Source organism: Numenius arquata, chromosome 10 (assembly GCF_964106895.1).
Source record: "Numenius arquata chromosome 10, bNumArq3.hap1.1, whole genome shotgun sequence".
Classification (NCBI taxonomy): Eukaryota; Metazoa; Chordata; class Aves; order Charadriiformes; family Scolopacidae; genus Numenius; species Numenius arquata.
The window spans coordinates 21427583-21455457 of NC_133585.1; the positions used below are offsets into that span (position 1 = coordinate 21427583).

Sequence of the window (27875 nt, forward strand, 5' to 3'; positions counted from 1 at the left end):
GTTGTACTGGAAGGCAGCCTCTTCTTGGGATAAAAATAGCTTGAGGAGACTAGATCAGGAGATGTGAAGCAGAATTTGCCAAATCTGCTGAATTTGACGCACACGTGTAGTCCCTTCTGCGCACTGACCATCCAACCTGTGGCTGAGAAACAGGGGAGTTAGGTTGCTTTTGTAGCAGAAAATGCTAATGGGAGAGATTTTTGCTGAGGTTTGTAGGTTCTTTTGTGGAATCCTGGAATTTTATTTATTTTAAAACAAAGCACATGAGTATTGAGTGTATTACAGAGGCATTTTTCCTGTCCTTATTTAATAAAAGTGCAATTGTAAAATGCACATGGTTATGCAGTTTTATGCCATAGAGAGAACCTAAAAAAAGAAAAGGTTATTAAAATAACTTACACTGATGACTTCAAAATAGATGAACAATCTCCTTTGAGATTTTCTAACAAAGTAACGATTTCGGTGAATTAACCTGGTACTTGCATTTACATTGGTGCAAACTGCATATTTCAAAGGTTGGCTTTTCCTGTCAAGTCATTAAAAATACCAAAATACTCACAAGTGATTTTGAATATGGCATATGGGAGACCCGTGATTCTGTAAGCAAAGTCTGAACTATGAAGGATGGATTTTGTAGTCCCTCCCTTAAAAATCTATAATTCTGGTGCAGTCCTGCAATTAAAGTTCTAGTTAAATCTTTGCCTGCTGTTTATTGGTTTTGGCTGCCAAGCAAAGCAAGATTTCCCAGCTCTCTTATTTGGAATTAAAATGAGAAATTTGTACATCAGGGCATGGCTATGAAGGCAGGAAAGTAATTATTCCATTCTTTTTGTGTGGGGAGGATGTTATGCATGGGAGTGCCAATTGAATTTCACTCTTTTGTTTCCAGGTCTCTGTGGTCAATCAGTTGGATATGCAAGTCATCGTCTCTAATGTTCCTCCCACCCTTGTGGAACAAAACAAAGATCAACTCATAGGGTAATACATTTATTTACTCTACAAATATCAGACAATTCACTGGTTTTGTCTTTAGATTCAACAAGGGGTGCTCCCCTTATGGCATGATCTACTTTTTTGCCAAAAGACTTGAAAATGCGCAAGCGGTTGTCTTGGTGGGGAGCACAATTGGCTGAGTGACAGCACTGCCCCCCACCCCCAAATCCACATTTTCCCCCTCCTCTGGAGAAGGCAGAGGTACAGCACTTCTTTGCTCACATGTTTGCCTGCTTTGCAGGCTGAAACTTCATTCTGAGCTGCCCCTAACACAGACCATAGTGGAGCCTCCAAACACTGGGCACAGAACTTGCATCCGGCAAAATCCAGGATGTAAAATGAATGAAGCACATCTCCAAAAGGCTGAGGCAGCCTGTCTCGGCGAGCAGAAGTTAGAAAATTTATACGGGTACAATTAATACCACTAACATCATCATATAGAATTTTAATTGAAAAAAAATGGGTGACAGGGTGTCATTATTCAGGCCTAGCCGGTATAAAATGTTGTGATGGGGGGACAGGTAATTAGAAACATTATTGTTTTGCAGTAAAAGTGAAGTATTTTATAATACTGGCAGCCTGCTAAAATCATTTTGGTAAAATATGTTTTAATAGTGCTCATACACCACAACATCATCAGCTTCCAGGAGTCAGGTTTTCACTTTTAGCTTCTTTTTGTAAGACAAGGACAATTTTTTATACTTTGTGTCATTAGGTATATAACCATGAATTAGACGATATTGGAAAGAAAATACTGTAGGAAACAGTTTAAAAACAATCTTTGTACTTTTCTGTCACTTTGACCAGTGATGAATGGAATTTCTCAGATTTCAGCACGTCTGTTCCATCCTGACTGTTGTCATTCCTTTACTTCTCCACGGAAATTGAAATACCTTAGGGCTGATGGTATAATTACTACCTGAAGAAGAAGCGTGTTGTCTCTAAATGGCTCGTGTCTTCATTGGGCTTGGAAAATATATTGACTGATTTGCTTCTGGAAATTTAGGACATGTTCCCCTTTTCTCTGTGTTTTGCGCCAGGCGTAAATTACTGATAGATTCTAAAGTCAGAAAGAGTCATTACATTTTTCGGGCAATAGTCTGTATTCACAGGGACTCCATTTCCTAGAGCTAAGAATAATAAAGGAGTCTGTTACTTAACACTTAAGATCTAGCTTTCCAAAAGTGTCAGGTGTTGGTGTTGGCTGGAGAGACAAAGAACGGTGTACATGTTAGTGACGGTAGTAGCAAAAGTTTGCTTCTGCTTCGCTAAGCCTTTGAGTTCACCTCAGCATGCCCCACTGTACAATTTTTTCTTCACACAGTATTTTGTACCTTTCCTAGGCTTCTGTTTTCTTGAGTGGAGAAGATGAACATGGGTTCCGGACCTGATGATCTGAAAGGTCCCTTCCCACCTAAGCAATTCTATGATTCTGTGTGTTTCTACATGACTTAGCGTAGAGCTCCTGCTAAATTTGACTTAGGTTGTGTTTGAGATGCTCCCAGTTTTGGACTGTCCTGCAACCAAAGGGACCACCAGCAAAATACAGGTGGCTCTTACAGAAGGTGGTTTGAAAGCAGGGTAGAAGAAGCCTGGCTTGAATGAATAGTGCCAGCTGGGTGGCACGCGTGTCGTGGGACTGAGAGCACGAACGCTGCAACGGGTGACGCGGCCAGCACAGCAAGAGCAGAGAGCGTCTCACCCTTTCACATCCCTGCAAAAATCTCCTTTTGCAAACACTGGAGCAACTTGTTTCCAGTTCCCAGCCAGTCTCAGCAGTGTTCAGTGCCTCAGCAATAAATTGTACCGTAACCATCCCCTCACTCCTCTCCTCGGGTGCCCGGGGCTGGCACATCCTGCCACAGTCTTGGAAAACGGCCCAGAGCCACATTCCTCAGTCTCTGTGCTCCAGAAAACTCTTTTCTGCCAGGTTGGAATCTTTGAAAACTTGTTTCATGCTGTTCTGGCCCTTGTGCATGGCAGTCTCTGACAGATGTGTAAACATTTCACAGCAAATGAAGCTTTTGAATGAGTCCAAAAACAAGAAATCACGGCCAGGTTTTGAATTCTCAAACTTAGCTTGGGAAGCCTTTGTCTTCAGGAACTCCATGAGGCCAGCAAGTGAGTACAGCATAAGAATTTAAGAGTATAACCTCTACTGATGGGCTTTCAAGGACAAACTTTGCAAGAAGAGATTGCATTAGCTTCTTGTGAGCTTGTCACGTCTTTTATTGAAAGTGCTTGCAGAGAGCAAAAGTCTCAGAAATAAGGTTTGCATATATGTATTTCTCTGTTCGCATAGAAGTGTATGTTTTTCATTGCCATCTTCAAATTTCTTGGATTTTCCTCCTAAAGTTTAAAAGAATGCTATCTCCCTGTTTTTATAAAGGCTTTAAGAATTCATGCAGGGCATAAAAACAAAGTAATAGGAATTTGTGATTTTTCATGCACTATACAGAAGATACAACCACAGGCAAAGGGAAAACATGTAATTTGGGGACCACCTCAGACTGAAGTATTTTTGCCAAAAGAGGTTTCTGAGCCATTTCAAATAGTGCACTAATTTAAAAAATTAGAACGCTTTGTATAATGCATTAACAGATAAAAAGATTATGTCATTAACTAAATAAGTCACTACAGAAGTTATTTGGCTCTTTCACCTCTTTTTTTTTTGGCACTGGAGTGATGGTAAATATTAATCTCTGAAAATACATTTCACCACTAATTGCAATACTTGGTGATGGGGAATATTGGGGAAGTGGGCAGCTGGGTCCTTTTTGAAATTATAGTTATTTTTCCCAATAAAATAAATAGCGATTTAAACGACTTTGGAGAGCAAGTTGTAACAGAGTCTCCCCAGCTGCCTGTAATTTTCACTAGAGAGTGGGTACAAGTTATTAAGAAATATGTAATTCAGTTCTTCCACGCTGGAAAGGCTTACTCAGCATAGCCCTGAGATGTACAGTGGTTAATGGTCCAAATAAAGGAAGCATACCACAGAAGAAAAGATTTAAAACGAGCTCTCTGTTTGGCTGAAGAGTTTGGGCTTTTTGAGGGATAAGACGGGTAAGTCTTCAGCTGCCATTGCTGACGGTGCCGTGATCCTTTGCAGTCACTCACTCAGCACCTCGCTTTTCCTCCAACTGCTTTAATTTCATCAACAAGTTTTTCATATCCCCTGGACTGCACATCAACGTCAGATTTGCCATTTCTCTCACCAGCTTTAATTATGTCTGTTCAGATAGGTCCATCCATGTCTGCTACAGAAGATGACAGAGAAAATGGAGTGAGGCTTAGTGGAAAATTCAGTGCGTGTTCCTCTCCTGCAGAAAACTTGGTGAAGGCAGACAACAGAGTGTTCTTTAAATACAGAAATGTTTGTGAGCGTTTACTTGTTGGGCAAGGAACAGCATTGCAACTAGAATAGAATAGCCAACTTCATGCTCAGAGCATTTAGTTCTTCAGTTTTCACGTGACCGTAACTTAAACCTGTAGCTAAAATTAGAAACACCACATTACCAAGTGAGACCTGTGTTTCTGGGCTGCATCAAAAGAAGTGTGGCCCAGGTCAAGGGAGATGATTCTGCTCCTCTGCTCTGGTGAGACCCCCATCTGGAGTACTGTGTCCAGCTCTGGAGTCCTCAACACAGGAAGGACATGGACCTGTTGGAACGGGTCCAGCGGGGGGCCACGAAGACGATCAGAGGGATGGAGCACCTCTGCTATGAAGACAGGCTGAGAGAGCTGGGGTTGTTCAGCCTGGAGAAGAGAAGGCTCCAGGGAGACCTTATAGCCCCTTCCAGTACATGAAGGGAGCCTACAGGAGAGATGGGGAGGGACTCTTGATCAGGGAGTGGAGTGACAGGACAAGGGGTAATGGTTTTAAATTGAAAGAGGGGAGATTTAGATTGATACTAGAAAGAAATTCTTTGCTGCGAGGGTAGTGAGACCCTGGCCCAGGTTGCCCAGAGAAGCTGTGGCTGCCCCATCCCTGGAGGGGTTCAAGGCCAGGCTGGATGGGGCTTTGAGCAACCTGGTCTGGTGGGAGGTGTCCCTGCCCAGGGCAGGGGGTTTAGAACTCAATGATCTTTAAGTCCCTTCCAGCTCTAACCATTCTATGATTCTATGATTCTCTCATCCCATAGGTAGTAGAAATGTCTTATGAGTTAAATTCCTCTATACACCTCTATAGACGGCAAATCATTTTCTCTGAAATGGAATAATGAAGTGGCTCAAAATAAGTGCTTTACTGGAATAGTACATAGACATTCCTCTTGAAAAGGCTGTTTTAAACCCTACAATATTAATATAATATTGCTTGGGGAACTCTTGTTTTTTCCTGAACTAGAGCCAGCTGAAACCATTTGGGCATCGTTTTCAATGTTAATGGTTCTGTGTTGTGTGTGCTTCCTGAGCCAATCAGGAATGACGTGGACGAGGGGACAGAGTGTACCCTCAGCAAGTTCGCTGATGATACCAAACTGGGAGGACTGGCCGACACTCCAGAGGGCTGTGCCACCATCCAGCGTGACCTGGACAGGCTGGAGAGCTGGGCAGAGAAGAACCTAATGAGGTTCAACAAGGGCAAGTGTAGGGTCCTGCAGCTGGGGAGGAAGAACCCCAGGCACCAATAGAGGTTAGGGATGGATCTTCTGGAAAGCACTACTGAGGAGAAGGATCTGGGGGTCCTGGTGGATCGTAAACTATCCATGAGCCAGCAATGTGACTTTGCTGCCAAGAGGGCCAATGGCATCCTGGGCTGCACAGGGAAGAGTGTGGCCAGTAGGTGGAGGGAGGTCATTCTCCCCCTCTGCTCTGCACTGGGGAGGCCACAACTGGAATACTGCGTCCAGTTCTGGGCTCCCCAGTTCCAGAGAGACAGGGAACTACTGGAGAGAGTCCAGTGTGGGGCAGCAAAGATGATGGAGGGATTGGAGCATCTCCCTGATGAGGAAAGGCTGAGAGAGCTGGGACTCTTTAGCCTGGAGAAGAGAAGGCTGAGGGGAGACCTTATGAATGCTCACAAGTACCTAAAGGGTGGGCTGAAGGAGGATGGAGCCAGACTCTTTTCAGTGGTTCCCAGTGAGAGGACGAGGGGCAACGGGCACAAGCTGGAACACGGGAAGTTCCATTCAAATATGAGGAAGAACTTCTTTCCAGTGAGGGTGGCAGAGCCCTGGAACAGGCTGCCCAGGGAGGGTGTGGAGTCCCCTTCTCTGGAGATCTTCAAGCCCCGCCTGGATGCCGTCCTGAGTGATGTGCTCTGGGCAACCCTGCTTTGGCAGGGGAGTTGGACTGGATGATCTCTGGAGGTCCCTTCCAACTCCAACAATTCCGTGATTCCGTGATGAGTAAAGAAAACACACCCAGCTGCACTTGGACTGCTCTGGAGTTGTTCAAGAATGATACGAGGATTGTCTCCTCACTTTCAAAAATCATATGTGGTGTGTAATGTTCTTTTTTCCTCCCAGTAGTGAAAAGGGAGCCTGGAAAGAATGGAGTTTCTTTTTTGTCCATATAAAGGAAATCTGTTAATGGAGGTGTAGGAATCTTTCATTGGAAAAGAGGGTCTGATGGAATCACCTCACACTGCTGATAAATGTCCACAGATACAATAATAGATAATTGCTTTATTATTTAATAATAACTTATGTGATAAGTATAAATATTGAAACACTGAAATCCTGACTTCCCACGCCAAGAAGTTTCTGTAGTCTCCTGTATTTTCAGCGTGGTCTTGGTGGGGATTCCCTTTTTTCCATATTGTGGGCTTTTGAGCTTGTCTTCTCTCTGCATCGCTCTCACACTTTTCCTTCCCCTGGGCTGAGGAATTTGGGTGCCTGCAGCCTCCTGGCCAGATCCGCCTCTGGAATTGGAATCCAAGGGCAGATGTTCTTGAGTAGCAACTTTTATCTGTCTTCTGGATGTTCACGTGTATTGTGTGTATCTTAATAGAGGTTATTCCCTACTTTTCAAGACAGCAGTACTGGAAATGGCACATGCGGCAATTCCTTCATTTGTATTTTGTCCTGTTACAGGCTGCAATCCTTCAATACTTCATGCTTATAAAGAGATGGAGCAGTTCCATAGTTAAAGAAAATCCACACTCAGACTTCTAATGCAATGCAGAAGTGAGCAGGCAGTTTTTTTACCAGAAAATCCAAACGTAAAATCACGTGCCAGTGCTTGGAGATATACCGAGTGCCTCAGAATACAAACGTTCAGCCTCCTGACTTAATAGTTGACGTATATAAAGTTGACTGCCATCATTTCTCAAAGGAGTGTCTGCTCTGCTTTGCTGCCTAGAAACTGTGGTCCACTTAAAAGAAATGTCATAATATATACTGTAGCGATATACTGCTATAAATTATGTATCATAATATACATCACATGTACGTTGTACATCATATATAATTTTATGTATAAGCATAGTATATGAGATAATATATTTTATATATAGGAGCTGGAATGCACAGCCCTCTCTTTAGGGAGATGTTTCAGAAAGGGGATAATTTCCCTTCAGTCATGTTTTGCCATTGGCAATATAGCAAATGGTGTTTTCTCATCTCAGGTGCAGAAGCATTTAAAAGGGACAGCCGACATCAGTGCTTTACATCGCACTTGCGCATATCGTTGTATTTTATTGCTTTGTTCCCGCTTTCTTTTTTTGTTAGAATGCCGGCGTGTCCAGTAATGGGGAGGATGAGTGGATGCCCCTGAAATGTAGCGTATTTATTAAGATGTGGCTGTGTAGAATGAAATCAGATGTTATGAGGCATCGCTGGGATTCCCGCACTCTTTGTGCCTTTAGTAAAGCCAGACTCAGCTACCCCTCGGATGGACCACCCTGGGGGCGCGTGTTTGGAAATGCAGGGCTGCTGAAGGCACTCTTGACTCTCTTAAAATATTCAACCTTAGTGCACCAGTGTTTTTTGTTCTCCTCAGTCCATGAATTGGTAGAAAATGAGCATGTCGTGTAGTTGCAGTACATAAATCAAACTTGCTAGTTTTCCCGTAGGAGAGGTACCATTCTGTTGCTTGCTTTATGATTTTTTGCCACGTAATTACTGAATTAAGCCTAATTACAGGTGACTTGACTTTTTTCCATATTGGGATGGTGGCAGTGAACTTTGCCATTAAGCACTCTTCACAGCAAGCGCTTACTTTCCTCCCCATTATTAAATGTTCGTTAGTCACAGGTACCGTGACTAACGCTGCCTTGTTCTTTGCCTCAGTGCTCTCTGATGCTGCTTTATGAGTTCATCGTGCTCCTGGCCCTTCGGTCCACTTCCCCTCTGCCTTTTCCCCTTTTACTGCTTTGCACTGCATTGTTTCATTCTAAATTAAATCGCAAAATTAGCAAATAAATAAATAATGAGATTAGAGGGACGTTTCCCACCAAGCGGCTGCACCGCATTTCATATCCACCTTACGTCTGGCTTTGCTTGGAGAACACACGTCCTGTGGTTCTTGCTTTGTACAGTGTTCAACAGAGCCCGTTCCCTTTCGTACCTCCCTCCTCTGTAATCAGGATGATTAATAACGATAGGCTACCTTTATTAAGTTAGGTAATGGAGACCAAGGCTTAGTCAACGCCAGCTTTTCCCCTGCCAGCTGGGAAGCACTGGTTCAGTGACCCCCTTCTCCCCCCTCCTCTCGATAACACCAAATGTTGTTCTGTCCATGCACTTTCTCGGAAGCACCGTAATGCAATGTGTGGCTTCTCCGATAAAGCTGTACGTTTCTGCTTTATTTGGAAATTGCTTACTATTGCAGTAAAACCCCTTTTGAGCCAAGATCTGAAGATACGTCTTCTGGGTCAAAGTCAATGAGTGTAGCATAATGTTCCTTCTGCGACTGGGAAAAATGATACTGGGATAAGAAGTTGGAGCGCCTGTAGGATTTTTGGAAGACAGGATTATACATGATGAACGCAGAAAGAAAAAAAGAAACTGTAGCAATATGTAAGAAAGTAAATTTCCTTTATGGTGTGCGACTCTATGCTTTTATAGGATTAGGGTAAGTATGTACCTTGTCTCTGGGTTGTTTTCTAAATAATTTAGACATTATTATATGCAGAGTTAATTGGCTTAGTGGTGCTCCTTCCTGCTAGATACATGCCTTGTATGTGATATAAAAGTAGAAATAATCTTTGTCAAAAGGCTATTTTATAAAGAAGGAATAGTCTTAGGCTTGAAATAAACCCCAGTTCCGGCTTATCTATTCTACATTGCAGCAAAAGCAGGCTGACTTAGCTGACTGGTAAGGGTTTCTTGAGTTGTGCTGGCAGCTCCAAAGCAGCTGGGCACCTCTCCAGAGGCCACAGAAGCAGCGTAACCTTCCCTGTGCGGTACCTATGTTGTAATAAGGCATCTGGGAGCAGGCAGCTGGGGTCCAAGTGCATCACTCCCCCCTAAAGCTATCGCAAACTGCACAGGAGGGACTGGAATTGGTCCTTATTTATGTGTGACAGCGTATCCAGCAGAAATCCAGCCGTTTAGTTGTCAGTTATTAACCTTGCAAAAACTCAACACAGCCAGAATTTGGCTGAAGTTGAGCAAAATTGAGTGTACTGAGGTTAAATGAAACACTTGTAAAAAAAGTCTGTATTGGTGTGTACCAGCAGAGCTGAATGCTCTCATCTGCACATTGTTGCCAAATTTGCTTACGTTTTCAAATACCTGGAATATAAGTTCGTTATTATTACTGAGTTATTTTGGGGAGCTAGGATTTTAAGTGGAGGAGCCAAAAGTTATTCAGGATATCTGGTCTTCAACCCTTGTAGCTCCAGGTCTGTGCTACCAGTTATTTCGGAGTCCGGAAAGAAAGAACGCAGCAGGCTGTCAAATTACTAGAGAACTGAAACATTTTTTTTCCCATAGAATTTTCTGCTAAGAAAATTGTGGAGTAATTAAATTCAGGTACTGGTGAGGATCTCAAATGTTCTGCAAATTGAATTGTTTCTTAGGTTGGGGTGCTGATTCAGACAATATGCGTTACAACTTAGCATTTTGGCTCAACGGTATAAAACTACCGGAACGTTGCGGTGCCGTGTCATGCATCTTCTCCACCAGGGACAACAGAGGGTCATTCAGCCTTGCTGCTGATGTACCAGGTCTTACAGGATGACTGCTGGTCTAGTTGAGTTGCCATAGTGCGGCTCATTCCGTATCTCATCTTTTGAGGTGAATTAACTGACTCGTATGGACTTTGAGGGGCTGGAGCAGGTCTGGGGAAGGGCAGCTAAGCTGGTGAGGGGTCTGGAGAACAAGTCTTGTGAGGAGAGGCTGAGGGAGCTGGGGGTGTTCAGCCTGGAGAAAAGGAGGCTGAGGGGAGACCTTCTCGCTCTCTCCAACTCCCTGAAAGGAGGCTGTAGCCAGGGGGGGTCGGTCTCTTCTCCCAAGTCCCAGGCGATGGGACAAGAGGAAATGGCCTCAAGTTGCACCAGGGGAGGTTCAGATTGGATAGTAGGAAAAATGTTGACACGGAGAGGGTTCTGAAGCCTTGGAATGGGCTGCCCAGGGAAGGGGTTGAGGCCCCATCCCTGGAGGTATTTAAAAGCCGGGTTGCCCTAGTGCTTAGAGACATGGTTTAGTGATGGTTTTTATCAGAGTTAGGTTGATGGTTGGACTAGATGATCTGAAAGGTCCCTTCCAACCTGGACAATTTGATGATTCTATGGTTCTGTGACTTACACATTAGTTTCCAGACAAGCTTCCAAGTGGTCCTTAGCATCTTTCCCAGTAACAGGATCTCTCCCATGCTGGGGCACCCATCTGGTATGCTGGGTCCATGCAGCTGTGGGGAGAAAGCAGCACGATGCCGTGATGCCAGGGTGCACCCCTTCATTTAGTCCTGTGCTCAGCAGGGTCTTCTCTGCCTGTAAGAGGGTGCAGCAGCCTCAGCCCCGCCATGGGACATGATGCCTCAGGTTTGCGTTATCAGCTCACAGACGTAGTGCTGAGTGTAGCTCAGGAACGTGGTGCCTTATCCCAGATTTTTGGGTTTGGTCTGCTGGTTTCAGAAATGTTCTGGAAAGCAGAATGCCACCAGCCAAGGGACAGCTCAACAAACCAACGTACCCCTATTTTTTTTGCCTTTCCATTTCTTCTGCATTGAAAGATTAAAAAAAAAAAAAAAATCGTCTCTGAGTTTTCAGGATATTTAGGGCCGTGTTATGTCCTCAGTGACAGCGAAAAGTCCTCTTGTCCTTCATTTCATTTCGCCGGTGTCACCGTGGGGAATTTAGAAGGTGATGGTAGTGGAGGTGCACGGGGAGGCATTTCAGTTCATTATGTCTGCGGAGCTAAATGGAGCTAGAGCAGTGGGAAAGTCTTGTTGCCTGTTAGGTTGCTGGTTCTACCTCTCACTACACCACTGTTGGGAGGATGGTAATTACCCTCGTTGCATTAACAAGTGACAGACTTGTCACTTCGCTAGCTTAAGCTAACTTTTGCTGATAAATACAGTAGAGCTGCAGAGGCTGTTGTTCCCTAAAGTACTCATTTTAGAACCTGGGGTTTGTGAGTAGTACTACAGGCAGGTGGCTGCTTTCAGTAGAGTTTGAAAACATGACTTAGTGTTTTCAGCATCACAACTTCAGCTGAACGACTTTTAAAATAACTCTATGGGGGACTGCCCTATTTTTAGGTGCGTTCTTTAATTGCTGTTTTTCAGTCTTCAGTGCATTTTTATTATATATTTCAACCTAAACATGCATTTTGTGCGTTTCAGGTGAAATATTACTGTCATTCCACTAGACTTTGTGGTGTTTTTTGCAATGTCAGAAAGTAGTATGCTATTTGTTCTTCAATTTTAATCACATTTTAAGCAAATATATTCTCAAAGACAATGAATTCCAGCAGAAGCCATGCCAGGAATTTCTGAGAAAAAGGTATGTTGTTACCAGTTCTGCTAAAAGTCACCCTACGTTATGACCTTCCAACCTGATGGGGTGTTCCTGTCTGGGGTGAAATAGAAGTTCTGTGCAAGGAAACAAAAGCAGCCCCCGCCCCCCCCCCCCCGCAGCAACAGAAGATGATTGTGTGCTAATTAGGGAGGTAAATCTTTTACATATTTGGTCTATGTGAATCCTTCTGCAAAATGCCATTCTAAGTCACAGAATCACAGAATGCTATGGGGTTGGAAGGGACCTCTGGAGGTCATCTAGTCCAACCCCCTGCCAAAGCAGGTCCACCCACAGCAGGTTGCACAGGAACGTGTCCAGGCGCGTTGGGAATGTCTCCAGAGAAGGAGACTCCATCACCTCTCTGGGCAGGCTCTTCCAGGGCTCTGCCACCCTCAAAGTGAAGAAATTCCTCCTCATGTTTAGGTGGAACTTCTTATGTTCAAGTTTGTGCTCGTTTCCTCTTGTCCTGTCCCTGGGCACCACTGAAAAAAGACTGGCCCCATCCTCTTGAAACCCTCCCTTTAAGTATTTATAGGCGTTGATCAGATCCCCCCTCAGTCTTCTCCAGACTAAAAAGACCCAAGTCCCTCAGCCTTTTCTCTTAAGAGAGGTGCTCCAGGCCCCTAAACTTCTAAGGTGCTCAGTGAGGTCTTTTCCTTTGCTGCTTCTGTAGTCACACTGAAGGCATTTCAACCTGGCACAGGCACGAGTATTTTTTGTTTGTTTGGAGGAACATTCTGCAAACAGTCATTCTCTCTTTGCCTTTTTGAATATTTTAGGAATAACATCACGTTAGAACTTCTCTCATAAACAGGTCTGCATGGAAAACTGTAGAAAAATACGAGATTTTGAATTTAGAAAAAATGCTTCCAATACTAAGATGTCTGTGGACATTCAGTTGTCAAAAAAAAAAAATAATGGAGGAGGGGGAAGAATATTCAGTAATAAAGAAAATTGGTCACATGACAAGAATTAATAGAATGACCAGTAAATGTCACCCTCTGTCATAAATTTTCATTCCCCAGAATTGCATTTATTTCATGTATTGACACATTGCGATTCATATACTTATATGCAGAGTGTGCCATTCCGTGCTTTGGCAGCTTGTAATGAAGCCTTCTCTTCGGAAAAAGAAGGGATTTGTTTGGGTTTATTGTTGTTATGCCCTTGTTATCTCAGGCATAGCTGCTGCTGAATTCCATCAACCTATCTTTCGCCTGCTTGTAGAGCTTCTGAAATTTATTTTATTTTTTTCCTGTGGCAAATGTGTCAGCTCAATATTCCAACTTTCTTATGGCTGTAAAACTTGCTCATGCCTTTTGGAGTAGCAGGTGTTCTGGCACCTGGTATGTTGTGCTACGCTGGTGGGCCAGATGAAATATCCCACCGAAAGCAGTTAAGTAGTTGTTTCTGTGGGTGAGAATTTATTGTATGCACCCTGTGTGAGGCTGGAATTGAAGACTTCTGAAATCATACAGCTTAATAAAAGGATGACAGGGTGGTTTTTTTGTGAAATATAGATGGTGTTTCCCATGAGCCATTTAAAACTGGTGTCATAAATACAAAGAGGTAGACTTAAGGAAGCTATTTCTGGTGACCTCTCCTAACACTGCTAAGCTTTTCCCAAGAGTTCAGCATTTAAGAGGTTATATTGGAGCAGAGATTTTTTTAGAGTGCTCTGAAGGTTACCATCCTTCTAAGCCTGTGGTTTTTGTCTGTTAGTATCTTGTTTGGGCTGTTGTCAATCTTGATCAGCTGAAATTTATCACTGCAGCTTTCTGGCTCCATCTCATCTTTAGGATTTTGGAACGCTATGTCCAAGATCAGATTCCCGGTGCAACGGTCGTGGTGGAATCCATCGGCGCACGGCGGTTTGGGGATGGCTACTCTGAAGAGGATTACACCAAGTCTGACCTCATGGTCTACGCGATTGACCCACAAACAAATAGAGCTATAATGAGGAACGAACTTTTTAAGTAAGTACATTATTTGTTGCTCTTCCTATATTTCTATGGACTGTTTGGAAGCCTGTTGGTCTGTCTCTGTTAGCAAGTGATTCAACCCAACAGGAACAGAAGAAAATCTATTGAAGCAGTTGGTGCGTGCCCCTATACTACCCTATGTGCAGTTTGGGAGTTTACAACCTTACTAGGTTCAGTCCAGTCCCTTGAGCTGAGTGGCCCCAGTACACATGATTTCGACATTGTCACCTCCTGTGGAGGAGCTTCCAGTTTGAATTCTCCTGAAGGAGTGTCCTTGCTATGTACCGAAACTTCTCTGTGACCTCCAAGCAAGGGCTTTGGTGCTCCAGTTGTTGACCTTCTGCAGTTTCCATTTTTTCATTTTTGTGGAAACCAAAGGAGAAGAAAGGGAAGGGGAAGGAAGAAGGATGGTGTGCACCTAGTCTGAAGCGTGGACATCGGGGCATGACCCAGGTGTACACCTACATGCAAGAAACCAGTAGTGCTCAGTGGGCTGAGCATCCATCCCACCATGTCCAGCTAGAGGAGATGGTGAACAGCAGTAGACAGGCTACTTATATTCATAATTTGATGTTGTTTTGCCTTTTCAATTGATTTCCAAATTAGCAGTTAAATTCAAGCGTCACGTGAAACAAAAGAGACGGCTTTTCATTGACTGATTCTACTCCGAGTGTGTTGCCAGGGAATGGGCTAGCTCTGGTTTGATAGGGGGCCTGGGTTTCTGCACCTTAGCTGAGCTCCAGTGGGATGTTACTCTGGCCAGCGACTGCTATGGGGGCCAGCCTGCATAAGAAGAGAAACCAAAGATTACCTGGGCAAGGGAATGAAATTAAGGTAATCTCTTTACATGGTGTTGTAATTTAGGCCGAATTGGCCTACGATGGTGACAGATGCTCTCCCCCCACCTTTCGCTCCCAGGAGAAAGGGAGGAGAGATAAAGAGATTTTCAAGTTTAGAAGGAAGTAAACTACTTTAGTGGAATATTAATAATAAAATTAAAAGGAAATAATGAAATAGATACAGTATATACAAAACCGTATCAAGCTCCCAGGATGACGTCACCGGTAGGCACTGGGGAAGTCCCAGTCTGGACTCAGCGACGGATGGGAACTGGGTTCCAGCTCTGGAGTCAGGAACACACGGATCGGGATCAAAGGCAGATGAACAGACAGGGTCCTGTTGGCCACTGAAGTGAGAGAGGCTGACCCTTTGATCCCTCAGCTTTTACACTGAGCATGGGGCAGATGGGATGGAATACCCTGTTGGTCAGGTTTGGGTCACCTCTCCTGTCCCCTCCTCCCCACAGGGGGACAGGGTGTAGAGAGGTGGGGGTCAGTCTCTTCTCCCAAGTCCCAGGCGATGGGACAAGAGGAAATGGCCTCAAGTTGCGCCAGGGGAGGTTCAGATTGGATCTTAGGAAAAATGTTGACAGGGAAAGGGTTATGAAGCCTTGGAATGGGCTGCCCAGGGAAGGGGTTGAGGCACCATCCCTGGAGGGATTTAAAAGCCGGGTTGACCTAGTGCTTAGAGACATGGTTTAGTGATGATTTTATCAGAGTTCGGTTGATGGTTGGACTAGATGATCTGAAAGGTCCCTCCCAACCTCAGCAATTCTATGATTCTGTGATTCTAAGCCTAACATTTGAGGCTCCTGTAATCACCTCCAGTGATTAATGAAAATGTCCCTCCAGTATGTCAGGTCACGTCCAACGGTCGTTTATGAAATGGAGAGACAGAAGGACACGCGGTGTGCTCTGGGTGTGGTGATCACTGCTGATGTGTGCAGCAATGGCACGTGCACAGACTGTGCCATACTGGCTACCAGGCTGTTTTGAATGGGCTGCCTCACACCCAGGAGACCCAAACACGTAGCCCAATCCCACGTATTTGCATTCAAGCAAATTGTTTGGCTGGAAAACAAAGACATGATTTAGGAGTCATGGACGTAACAGCCGCGCTGTGTTCCTCACTGCCAGCTGGGGAAAACCCATATGTCTCTCAAGATATGCTGATTTTTCCCTATTCTGTACTTCGTAAGACTGATATGCAACAAGAGATTCATAGTTTTCCTTAGGACTGTTGTGACTGATTACCTGACATTTTTATTAGGCAAGAATCTGTCTGGCTATGCAGGAAAATAGGTCTGTGCTTTGTTGTTTTCTCCCTCTGCCACAAACTCCTGAAAGACTTTGAGGCCACTTAGATACTTTTACAGACTGAAACGATCAGCCTTCTTTTTTATCTTTTATATGAAAGAGGGTTTGATTTATTGGAGCATAAAAAACATTTGAATCCAGAAAATTCCTCCTGCCTATGTTAAATGGAAAATGTCCACCATTAAAAATAAAATGCTTACCCCGTCTGAATCTTTTGCACAATGTGTCATGTTTCATCATGGAGCAAATGTGCACGGTTGAGTTACAAACCTGTTAAAATAGGGTTTGTCAAGAAAATGCTAACAGAATTTTAACTGAGAGATTGTTAAAGTCTTCCAGAGATTTAATGCTGTCCTCCTACCTGAATGCTTTTGCCAACTCAGAGGACATGTAATATGCACCAGTGACATCTAGTGTACAACAAAAGAATTGGAGCTCTGTCCGTGTCTTGCGAACCATCATTGCGGGGCTTTAAGCTGCGAAAAGGGATTTTTGCTCAAATACCCAGAAAATGTTTTGCGGAAGAAATCAAGGAATTAGTTGTGAATATGTTATGGTTTCAGCCGAATTGACCAAAACCAGACTGACAGATAGCCCTTCCCCCCCGCCAAAAGAGAGGAGAGGAAGAAATAAGGAGATTCAGAAGTTTAGAATGAACTGAACTACTTTAATGAAGAATTAATATTAAAATAATAAAAAAAAAAAGAAATAATGAAATAGATGCAATATATACAAAACCATATCAAGCTTCCAGGATGACAGTCACATCACCGGCAGGCACTGGGGAAGTCCCAGTCTGGACTCAGTAATGGATGGGAACTGGGTTCCGGCTCTGGAGTCAAGAACACACGGATCGGGATCAAAGGCAGATGAACGGACAGGGTCCTGTTGGCCACTGAAGAGAGAGAGGCTGACCCTTTGATCCCTCAGCTTTTACACTGAGCATGGGGCAGATGGGATGGAATACCCTGTTGGTCAGGTTTGGGTCACCTCTCCTGTCCCCTCCTCCCCACAGGGGGGACTCCTCTACGCTTTTCCGTTTCCGACCCTCCAACGGGGCAAATAACGAAATGAGCTGACCTTGGCTGTTACAGCAATAAGTCTAAGCAGGAGCCTCTCTGCACACCGTTCCTTGGCATGAAGTACAAACATTGGTCTGATCACTGTGAGAGCGAGCAGTTTTCTCCTCAATGTCCTGCTAATTTCAGAGGGTTGGAAGAGGCTGAGCTAAGAAGTAAAATTACTGAACACAAAGTTGGTTCTATTTTACCTGAAACCGGGACAGAATCTCAGCAGAGCATGCTAATACAAAGGGAAGGACCGCTGAAGGAAAAAGCACAAAGCAAGCAGTTTGCCGTGCTGCTCTCAATGACACGGAGAACTTTTCTCCCTGGAAATGAGGATAAGGTTCGGCTCACCTCACCTTTTCAGTGTTTGAACTGTGTTCTGGTATTGAGTACATTGGAGTTATCACTGACATAGGGATTATGGGGAATTACTAATATTCTTAAGCACATAAAGAGGAGGTATGTGCTTTATCAGACCGCAGTTATTAATCCAGCTATGCAGTAATTCAAACACAGTTAATGAACTTGGCTGTAACAGTTTTCTTTTGTGACATTGAAGGTTCCTGGATGGCAAACTGCTGGATATCAATAAAGAGTTTCAGCCGTACCTGGGGCAGGGGGGACGCATCCTGGAGATCCGCACCCCAGACGTGGTGGCGAACGTCAAGAAGCAGGCGCAAGCCGTCGGCTACACCGAAGGCGCGTTACTGGCTCTGGCCGTCATTATCATCCTCTGCTGTATGCCAGCTATTTTAATAGTTATGGTCAGCTACAGACAGTAAGTATTCCTCCTCCTCCTTTTCCTGGTAGCAACCTTGTAGTAGGGATGCTACATTTCTTAGCAGAACTGCTTTGAAAATTACCCTTCATTGCAAGGAGGTTATTATACAGGGGGGTATTTTTAATTTCCCCCTCACCGCAAGAGTTGGTCAGTGCTGGATGTGGGCCATGCAGGAAAAGAGAAGATGCACGGGAAGCCCATCTTGCTGTCTTTCTAAAGCTGTGGTGCAGTAACTGTTTTAGAATACGTGCCAAAACACAAGATCAAAAGCCAGAAGTCTGAAATGCAAGCGTAGATTCAGAGCTGAATTCCATGCCAGGAAAAAGAAAAAAAAAATAAAAGAGGAAAAAGGTGCTGTTTCAATAAACTAATCAAAAATAAAATTGTGTAGCTTGGACCAAATAAGAGGATGCAACTTTTTGTTTGTTTAAGTCCTAAAATACCCATAGTTACTTTTTTTCCCTAGCTGTATGCTTCTTAATTGCAAATGTTTCATGAAGAATTGATTTTGTGCCATTTTAGCACTATCTACAGTAGCATACACCATAGAGAACCTTCTTGATATTTCCACTCGCCTCTCACAGACTCAAGAGGTTTATGTAATTGGGCTAATAGACTAATTAAAGAATCAACATCACTAACAAGTTCTTCTGAACTAAGCCTTTTCAGGTCCACTCATATTTAAAATCAATGTAGTTGGACTTAAAGGCTGTATATTTATTCTTTAATTTCTTCTCATGAAAGATCTCTAATTCTATGTGCGTGCTGTGAGCACTCAAAGAATTACCAATTATTACAGAATCAAAATAGAAATAATTCTGTGCATCTTCCCCAGTAAATGGCTATATTCAACTTCTGTATATATCGGTCTGTACCTCCACATCTTTCTAGCTTCATTTTAAAATTGGTGAAGTAGCTGGAATGTAGTATGTCCTTATCATGGAAAACCTCTGCTCCACGGGACCATGTAGGAAGGAGTTCCCTGAGCCCTGCTGGATTTTTGTTTGGTTTTGTGTTGTGTTGCGGGCAGTGAAGCCTCTGCAGGCTCCTGCTGCAGTGTTGCATCAGTCTGGGGGAGGGCATGGAGGAGCTGGTAGACACGTGTTACAGTAAAGCAATTACGATCTGAATGCCACAATAGAGGTGGTACAATACGCCAGGTGAGATTTAAACTGTGCATTTTTCCTTTCAGTGAGGAGTTAGCAAAGCACGATGTTAGTCATCATTTGAAAAGCATATCCTACCTGAAAAAACAGCAGCCTGCCTGAGAGCTCTCTCTGTACTGACATCACAAAAATTGCCCAGGATAGCCATTTCTTGATGGCTACTGCACATTCTTTGGATTATATTTACATCCCAATTTCTCCAAACAATTTGGGCCAAAGGAATAAGAATTTTAAAGGAGTTTGAAAGAGCTGGATAAACTTCTGCGCCATTAGGCTGACAGTCTGTCTCAAACCTACAATTAGTTATTGTTGTTGTTATCTGAATTGCCAGTTTCTTTAAGAAATCTGACAGCACTATTTTTCCTTGACATCTGTTAATCAAAAGATTATCAGTCTCTTTTAAGAGCTTTAGCTTCATTTCATCAAAAAATCACATTTTTGTTGTCTAGAAGCATGACTTGGATTTGTAGCAGACCAATGTGAATAAACTGTACTTTTATGAAAAATATATCACTGAAGAGTGCCAAAGAAAATAAAAGGAATTTTAGTGTTAATACCAACACCAAAAGCTATCCTGAGCCTTACGGTTTGTTATTGCATTACAGCTTTTTTTTCTCCTTTTCAAAGGCAGTTTCGGTGCTCTTCCTGATAACATTCTGGCAAAGTAGATGCTCCAGTCTGGCACTGAGGGTGGAGATTATAATGGCATAAATGTAACTGTCATACTCACAGCACATATAATGGAAATATTAAGATTTTTCTCACTGTTAAAACTTTTCACGTGCAGTAGGTCCATTTTTCAGTGCTTTCCAGATCCAGTGATAAGCTTACTAGGTTTTGTAAAAATGATAGTTACTGAAAACTCATTTAATTTATAAAATTATCACTGTTAAATTGCAGCTCAGTGCCTACTTTTATGACTTGTAAGCAAGCCTGAAACTATCATTATTCTTTTCTATTAAATAGTGTCTGTGAAATGTAGAGTGCATTCCCATACATGTCCAGTACAACCTCATAAGGTAACTATAAATAATACATTATTGCTAATCACAAAAGACTGGTATCTTCTAAATAAAACCAAAAATCATACTTCTTCACTATAGAGGGTATTTTCTATAGCATTCTTGAAGCATGTTAAAATGAGAAAACGGTTCTAAAAATGCCCCCCTGATAGTCCACCTGTTAAAGAAATTTCAGGAGATGCATTCACATTTTGACGTCTCACTCTCCTCTGCGTGTGTTGTTTCCTGTAAGCCCCAAGCAGTTTTCCCCACTGTAGTTCATGTTTATGCTGACTGCGGAATTGTTCCTCAAATAGCAGCTAACAACTCTTCAGCTCTGGAAATTATGAATCTTTAGACATGTCATCAATTCGGTAATTTTATGTGTGGAATAATTAAGTAGCACCTAGTTTATTACTCCTATTAGGTTCACTGTTTAGGATAATTATTGAAAACAGAATTCATTTAACCTTCCTTTTTATCTCTTTATCTTTTTTTTTTTTGCATAACGAAACAGATTCAAAGAGTAAGTACTTATTTTCAGCTGTTTCTAACAGTGTGCGCAGGAATACTGCCAGTATTTTTTCATTACTTTCCGTACTCCAGCTTGTTCCTGAACACCCTGTATGGCAAGGTTAAAAGTTCCTTCTGTGGCTACTGGGTGTATGTTATTATCGCATGCTATTATTGCATGAAGATGCTGTGGTTCAGGACATTGCTTATTTCCTGCAGAGAAAAAAAGTAGATATTTCCCTGTGTGTGGTATTCCTCAAGCCAAGCAAGTGCGTGTCAGGCGAGAGTGCATAGAGAGACCTCCCTACAAACGATCAGGTATCGACCGCCGTCAAAAGCGGAGCGAGGCAGAGCAGTCCTGACATCTCGGTGCCGCTTCCCAAGTTACGCGTACCAGGGCTTTGTTTTCTAGATAGAAATTTGTTTCATAGTAAAAATCATTTTTTCAGGAAAACTGTTCATAGAGACAGAAATTTCCCAGCCAGCTCTAATGGGAAAGGAGTTGTAAGTGATAAACTTTGCCAGAGAGTTTTTTTGTGTTTAAAATTACAGTTTCTTGGCAGTTGAATGAAGCACTTGACGAAGAGCTTACTCTCTGCACTGTTAGTCTTGGGCAGCCAGAACAGATAAACCTCCTAATGAGAGTAATGTCAAAGCTAGAGCATACATTATTTCCTGGGAAATACCTTCTTTGGGCAGGTGCTTTCTGTCCTGGGGAGCTCTGGGATTCCACCAAGAGAGAACAATACGAGAGCTGAAACAGCCAGGGAAAAGATTATCACGTTATTGCTTTTCTTTGAAGACGACAAAACACAAGGATGTTTTGAAAACTGCAGGAAAAAGCATAGATAACTTGACATCTCGGCTTCTGTTAGTGTATAGAGTGTTTCTAATGAGTATTTCTCCTTCCCTCCGCGGCTTACCAAAGGCGACAGGCTGAATGTGCAAAGACTGCGAGAATCCAGATGGCCTTACCAGCAGGCAAACCAGCAAGCGCCGCTGCCAATAACCTCTATGAAGAGCTTGGCGACAGCACCATGTGAGTATTCCTTGTGATACATCCGTAAAATTGATAGCGACCAAAGCCGCGATTCACTTCCCAGCGACACCACTTCATGCAGTCTGTGTCAAAAACACGGTGCTTCCCGAAGGGGTTTTTCCCCAGCTTCTTGGGGCTCTCAAACATCCAGAAAATAAATAGGATGACTCCGTAAGGAGAAACAAACCAGTTTTACCTGCCAGTGGGGATTTCTTGTAGTGCATGGGGGCATCTCTAAAAGGTTTTAAGTTGGCCGTTGAGACCAGGGTGAGCCAGGACTGGGCTCCTTTAGTGCCTTTGCAAAGCCAGGCCAGCGTGCCCCAGTTTGTAAAGCTGTTGGCAAAACGCAGCCCGTGAAGCTGCTGCCCCAAAGTCCTCATTTGCTATAGTAAGAAATACTCCGTTGCGTAAAGTGAGAGGGTTTTTGTTCTAACTTTGAAACTGTTGGAATATTGAAATTAAAGATAAAGGAGCTATCAAAATAGAGAAGCCACTTGCAGTTCAATGAATATATCTTTTACCTCTTATATGCCCGTAAAATAATAATATCGCAGAGATGCCTGCCTTTTCATGCTTCTGCAAATCTGAAGTTTATGGACTCCAGTAACAATTTAACTCTTGGTATGAAAATATTACAGCAGAGAATAGCCAATTAACATTTGTATCATACTGGGGGGGTTTGTTGATAAGCTTGCCACACTTTCTCATCTATGTTTGTATTTTAAAGCCAAGTAGCGCTGAAGAGTGTAGCATTAATAATAGGTTTGGAGGCAGGTAGAGAGAGAGCTGCTGTAGCTGAGGATTGCCCAGCTTCTGCTCTATTTTCAAGCAGTATTTGTTTTTCTCAGAAAGTTGGAATTTTCCAGATGCTGTGATCGAGTTTATAAAATTTAAGGAGGCGTAGCAGAGCGTATCACTGCTGATTTAACTCTTGGCCATCTGAGTGCAGTCTCTGTTTGAAATAATTCCAGAGCTTGAGCTTTTCTGTATAAATAGAGGAGCTATCCTTGAGGTGAGAATAGCTTCTCCAAACCGCTGAATTTCCTCCCAGGCCTTTTGCCTTTGTGAAGTGCTGCTGCTTGAGCAGGAAGGGAGGAAAAACGTATGTTTGACAGAAGCATGTAGCCGTGTTTTTGAATGTGAGCGCTTCTGCTTGTGAAGCACGTGAGTGCACAGCTGTACACGCTTACACATGCAGCGAGGTGCCCTGCTGGAAAAAAAAAAATATCCTGTTCCTTTTGCATTTAACTAAATTTCTACTGAAATTAATGACTCGCTTCTACTAATTTTACTGGCAGTGATACCGAGCTGATTATCTGTGGGAACTGGATATCCCAGTGGACGGACCTGCCATTTGTAGTGACGAGTACCTTATGCCCAACCCAGAACAAGCCTGTTCTGCTGGGGTTTGCCTGCAAAGAGCTTTTGATATTTAGTACTGCAACATACGGGTGCAAATTTACAGGTTTGCAGTATTGACTTTGAGGCTTAGATTTATATTCATTTTGACTAAAAATAGGCTTTATTGCACACAAAAAAAAGATGCCATATTTGGAATATTTTCTCTTAGATGTCTTTGCATACAGCTAAGATATATCCATCATGCTAAGGAACTGATTAAACATAACCTAGTAAAATCTTTGGGATTTTAAAGAAAATAACATACTTCAATGAAAATAATTACAAATTATCTTTTTTTTTTCTATCAAATATTTGATTTCAAAGCACTGTTATACCTTAGGAAATTACTATTTGGGAAATACCATTTATTAACATTTTTCATGAATTTTAGTAAAGTATTTTCTGTCTTTTCCTAAGACAGTCATCTTTCATTTGTGGTGCTGCCTTGTGTCTTGTTTTCTTAATTTGGTGTTGATAGCAAATGAAATGGAACTGCGACAAAGCTCTGTAGTTTTAAATCTGCCTTGTCTCATAATTTTCATTTTTCTCTGTCTTTGGATACATAGGCATCAGTAAGTAAACTCATTTCATTGTCTTAATATTTGTAGCTAGTAGAAATGCTGGTTAATTTTCCTTTCAGTATTTCCCATTAAACCTTGCAGTCTGTAACTCATATTTTAGTTGTCCATTGATCAAGTGCAGGAAAGACATTTACTCTGAAGTTTCAATACTTCTGTGCTTCTTTATCCTTTTCTTGGAAGCAGAGATGAAGTATGATTGCTGAACTTGAATGGTATTATTTCAAAAGCCAAATATTCCCATTACCTTAGAAAAACCAAACAGAACCATCGCTGAGAGCTTCCACAGAGGTTTGCTTTCAGTTCATGGACTGAAGATCTCACAATCGGTTGCAAGGAAAATCTTTCTTGTCTGCTATTTACAATTCCTTGCAAGGCAAGTACTTTTTTTTTCAATTTACAGAAATATGCTTCAAACTGGTGACTTGATGTTTCTCGTTGATTAAAATACCTATACATAAACAGAAAAAGATGGGAGGATAACCTCATCCTCGACAGCCAGCCTTTGAAGCGAGGAAGGAACTGCGAAGCTTTTGAAATGATGTGTTCCAGTAGCAGAAAGGTTACGTCATCCTGCATGAGCCTTCTGCTGGAGGGTTTCCTTCAAGTTCAGAATCATTTATTTCTCTCGCCTCTAAAGAGATCGAGGGTGCTTAACCAACCTCAAAGTATGCTGCTTTAGCATGAGGAATTAGTTTATTATTAGCGTGAAGTCAATTATTTTTCATACAGCTATATTCTGCCCAAAGGCATACTGTTTTTTGGAGAGCTGCAGCACTTGGGGAGAGTTCATTCACTGGCATAACCCCTTCGTGGCTTTGCTGGGTGTTATTTGGAGATGGGAGAGTGATCCCTGCAGTGATTCTTCTCATCCGTCCGCTCAGGTCCCTGTGGCCATTGGGAAGCTCTAGTTCCTCTGCCTGGGTGATCTCCCAGTCAAAACAAGAAACAGAAGTTAAGAAGCAAATGTGTTTCAGGGCTTTCAGGGGACTTCTATATATTAGATAACTTGGAGGAGATTTAATTTCTCTTAATTAACTTCTGTCCAGTATCTAGTTATTTAAGTTTCTTTTCTGTTTTTGCTAGAGAATATTTAACCACCAGAGGTTAAATTTCCATTATTTAGATTTGGTAATATTTTCTGAGATACGAAAAAACACCGCCAAAAAAGATGGAACAATCTGACTATGAGATCTAAAACTTTGTCTTCCAACATCCATGTAATCATGGAGAATGTAATTTTCCCCCTATTCCTTTGTTAATAAAGCCTAACCCTTTTTTATTGAAATTCTAAAGAATATGACTCACATCTTGGTGGAGACAAGACTTGGAATTTTTAACTGAGGTTTTTTGAAAGTATTGGAACACTCTACATGACTAAAAACAGTTTTATACGGTATTTTGATTTGTGTGTGCAGAAGTCGTTGCTACCCCTGCTATACTTTAGCTGCAGTTGCTGAACTGCAGAAAATAGAAGGTTTTAAGTAAGACATTCAAAACGTGGAGGACCGGCATTAGTCAGAGGTAGCGAAGCTAGAAGTGAATTGCACAGAAGTGGAATACAGTCTTTATACCCCGTTCCTACCACAATGTTCCCTTATGCCATCACCCGTCTTACAGATATATTTAATATTTCAGAGCTTTTTAGAGTAGGTGTCCTTTTTAATACTGTTTCTTTGTTTGGGTTTTTTTTTTTGGCATCCCCATGCTAGGGAGCACGTCTGTTTAGTTACAATGAATTTGTGTACGGCAGCAATGGTCATCGCTGCTGAGGGTAATCCTCTCTTTGAAAGGGTAAGGGGTTTGTTTATAGCTCTATCTGACATTGGCCAATGTCTTAAATTTGTCACAGGTTGGGGGGAAATAAATTTATTTTCAGCCTCAGGTGAGCAGTATTAAAAATAGGGCTCTAAGGGCCCACTTTTCTAGCAGGCAGTTCAGGGATATTGATTTTTAAACGCTGTTTATCTTAAAATCTGCTCAGAAGTTTGTGGTATTAAAAATATTTGAGGAAGGCAGATTAATGAGGCACTTGGAGGTGCTAGACAAATTCCAGAAAATGGTGAAACCTCCTACTTTTGGTGTCAAAATTCATTGTAATCCACCTGCGGGGTTTTTTCATTTGATTTAACGTGGTACAGAGATGAAATTCATACACATATCGATACTTCTGTGTCAATATGCGTATCATAAATGCAAGAAACAATGCCCAGCTTGGTAATGCTTTAAGAATCAGCGTGAAGAGAATGGTCTGAGTCTGAGTCTGACCTGTGTTTTATAGAATAGCGGAGTTTAGATGCACAATTATTATAGAATAGGTTTAATGTAAAAATGCCTGTGAATATCCTGTGTTGGCTGTGTGCGGGGCAGTGCCACTGCCATTTGAATGATGGAGACACGGTTATACATACATACATACGTATATGTATACATATGTGTATATGTGTATACATACCATGAGTCCATATTGTCTCACAGAGAAATTGGTTCACATAAATATGTAACATTGATGTTTTGTGTCATTGGGGAGATAGGGTACAGTATTGACTGAGACTTTTGAAATCTAAGGTTGGTTGTTTTTTTTTAAAGAGGTTGACTTATTTTTGAACTTGCTGAGTAGCTGAAAACTTGTTTTAATTCTTCTTCCTCCTCCTCAAGTCCTTCTCGCTTAAAGAAGATGTAAAAGTAAATGTCTTGCCCAGTAGTCTAGTAAATGTGATCTTTCTGTTGGATAGTAGTAGCTTGCTAGAAGTAATTTAATGGCTCTGATTCATATCATAAGTTCTTTTTTTTCTCTCTCATAAGTATCTGTGTCCATGCATGTTTCCTCACATGTGATTATCTTCTTTTCTTTCAAGTCTTTTTCTTCTCTACCATTTCCAACAAAGCAGGGGAAAAAAGTCAGTCTTAGAAGAAGGAGACCGTCAGAGAGTTATAAGCAGCTTTGCTTCCCGTGCTATTGAGGCTCACAAGCAATCTAATATCAATGGATCATTGAACAATAATCTCCCCAAATCTTCAAGTAACATTACTTTTTTATCTGATGAGAACCCATTAACTACTCAAAACCCATTATATGTGGAAGGTGTCACTCAAAGTCCCGCTGCTGCTGAGTTTCTACAGAAAAGAAACGGTACTCTAGATACTCTTTCTCCTTCAAGACTAGTCTTGAGAGATGCCTCTTTGGGGGGCAGTCACCGTGCGTGGACAATTCCAACTCACGTTACTAAGAGACATGCGCCTGCTTCTCTGAGTAGGCCAGTTATCATGGACCCCATTCAGTGGCAACAGGAGAGACTCAAAGCAGAGAATGGAGGAACCGAAAATCAGCATAGCGGTGTTGATATTAGCAGTCCACTATTTCAAAGAATAAGTGGCCCCACATTAACTGTAAAAGAGAAGGCCAGACAGTTTGAGCAGCAGGCTTTGCAGGAAATGAAGCAAGTGAGATCTCCAGACGTGAAATCCATCCGATCGCCAACGCACAGCATCTGTTTCCAGGAAGGAGAGAACGTGCTAGAGCAGTCTTCTAAAAGTGTGGTTGCTTCTCCTTGCCTTCTCTCTTCTCCTCTGTCCTCTCCAACACCTTGTGCTGAAGTAGTTGAACCGGAGGCCTCCGTGGTCCCCTCCTTAATAGTCACTCACCACGACTATCCTGAAGAACTTTCTCCTCCACCAACTCGCAAACCAACTCCTCCATCTTTTAGGATAAAGAAAACAGTTTGCCAAAGTTTTCTAGCTCCTCAGACCAAAGAAGTTATAGAAAGCATTCCAGATCCGCCTAAAATTCCCCCACCCCCACCTCCACTGCTGCCACCTCCACCACCACCACCACTTCCATCCCCTCCTCTGTTGCCACCACATCCTCCGCCTCTGCCCACAGTTTCTCTTTCTTCTTCTTCATCTCCTCTTCCCACCCAGCACCTCTCTCCTGCCAAGCATTCAAAATCCCCTGCCAAACAGCCAGCTGTACCACCACCGGCCACAGGGCCGGAGCCTCCTCCCCGTAGGGAGCTGAAAGGCATTCTTAAAAACATTCAGAATTTAGCGGCGATCGAAAAGTCTGTGGCCAACATGTACAGCCAAATAGACAAAAACCACGTTCTGCCCAAGCATGTTTCTAAGCTCAAACCTGTTGCGACACCAGAGCTGCCGACCCCAGAACCTGTGGCGGAGCACAACCAGCAGAACGGCAGCTTGAGCTGTGTTGTGGAGGAGCTTGAGAAACGCTTTCCATCTCAGTCAACGGCACTGTAATATTTGTGGCTGGACGGTTTCTGCATGTAACA

The 27875-nt window shown here is 42.6% G+C and overlaps 1 protein-coding gene and 1 pseudogene across 2 annotated transcripts in view; both read left to right on the forward strand.

The window, feature by feature from the left end:
• Nucleotides 1–27875, forward strand: part of PCDH15 (protocadherin related 15) — a 383455-nt gene that overhangs the window by 340477 nt on the left and 15103 nt on the right. For both annotated transcript variants that reach the window (XM_074155034.1, XM_074155035.1), the window contains exons 27-30: nucleotides 890–978; nucleotides 13702–13878; nucleotides 17667–17885; nucleotides 21497–21607. In XM_074155034.1, the coding sequence (XP_074011135.1) occupies nucleotides 890–978; nucleotides 13702–13878; nucleotides 17667–17885; nucleotides 21497–21607 (596 nt within the window). The remainder of the gene's footprint in view (nucleotides 1–889; nucleotides 979–13701; nucleotides 13879–17666; nucleotides 17886–21496; nucleotides 21608–27875) is intronic.
• LOC141469414 (protocadherin-15 pseudogene) lies at nucleotides 26440–27843 on the forward strand (annotated as a pseudogene).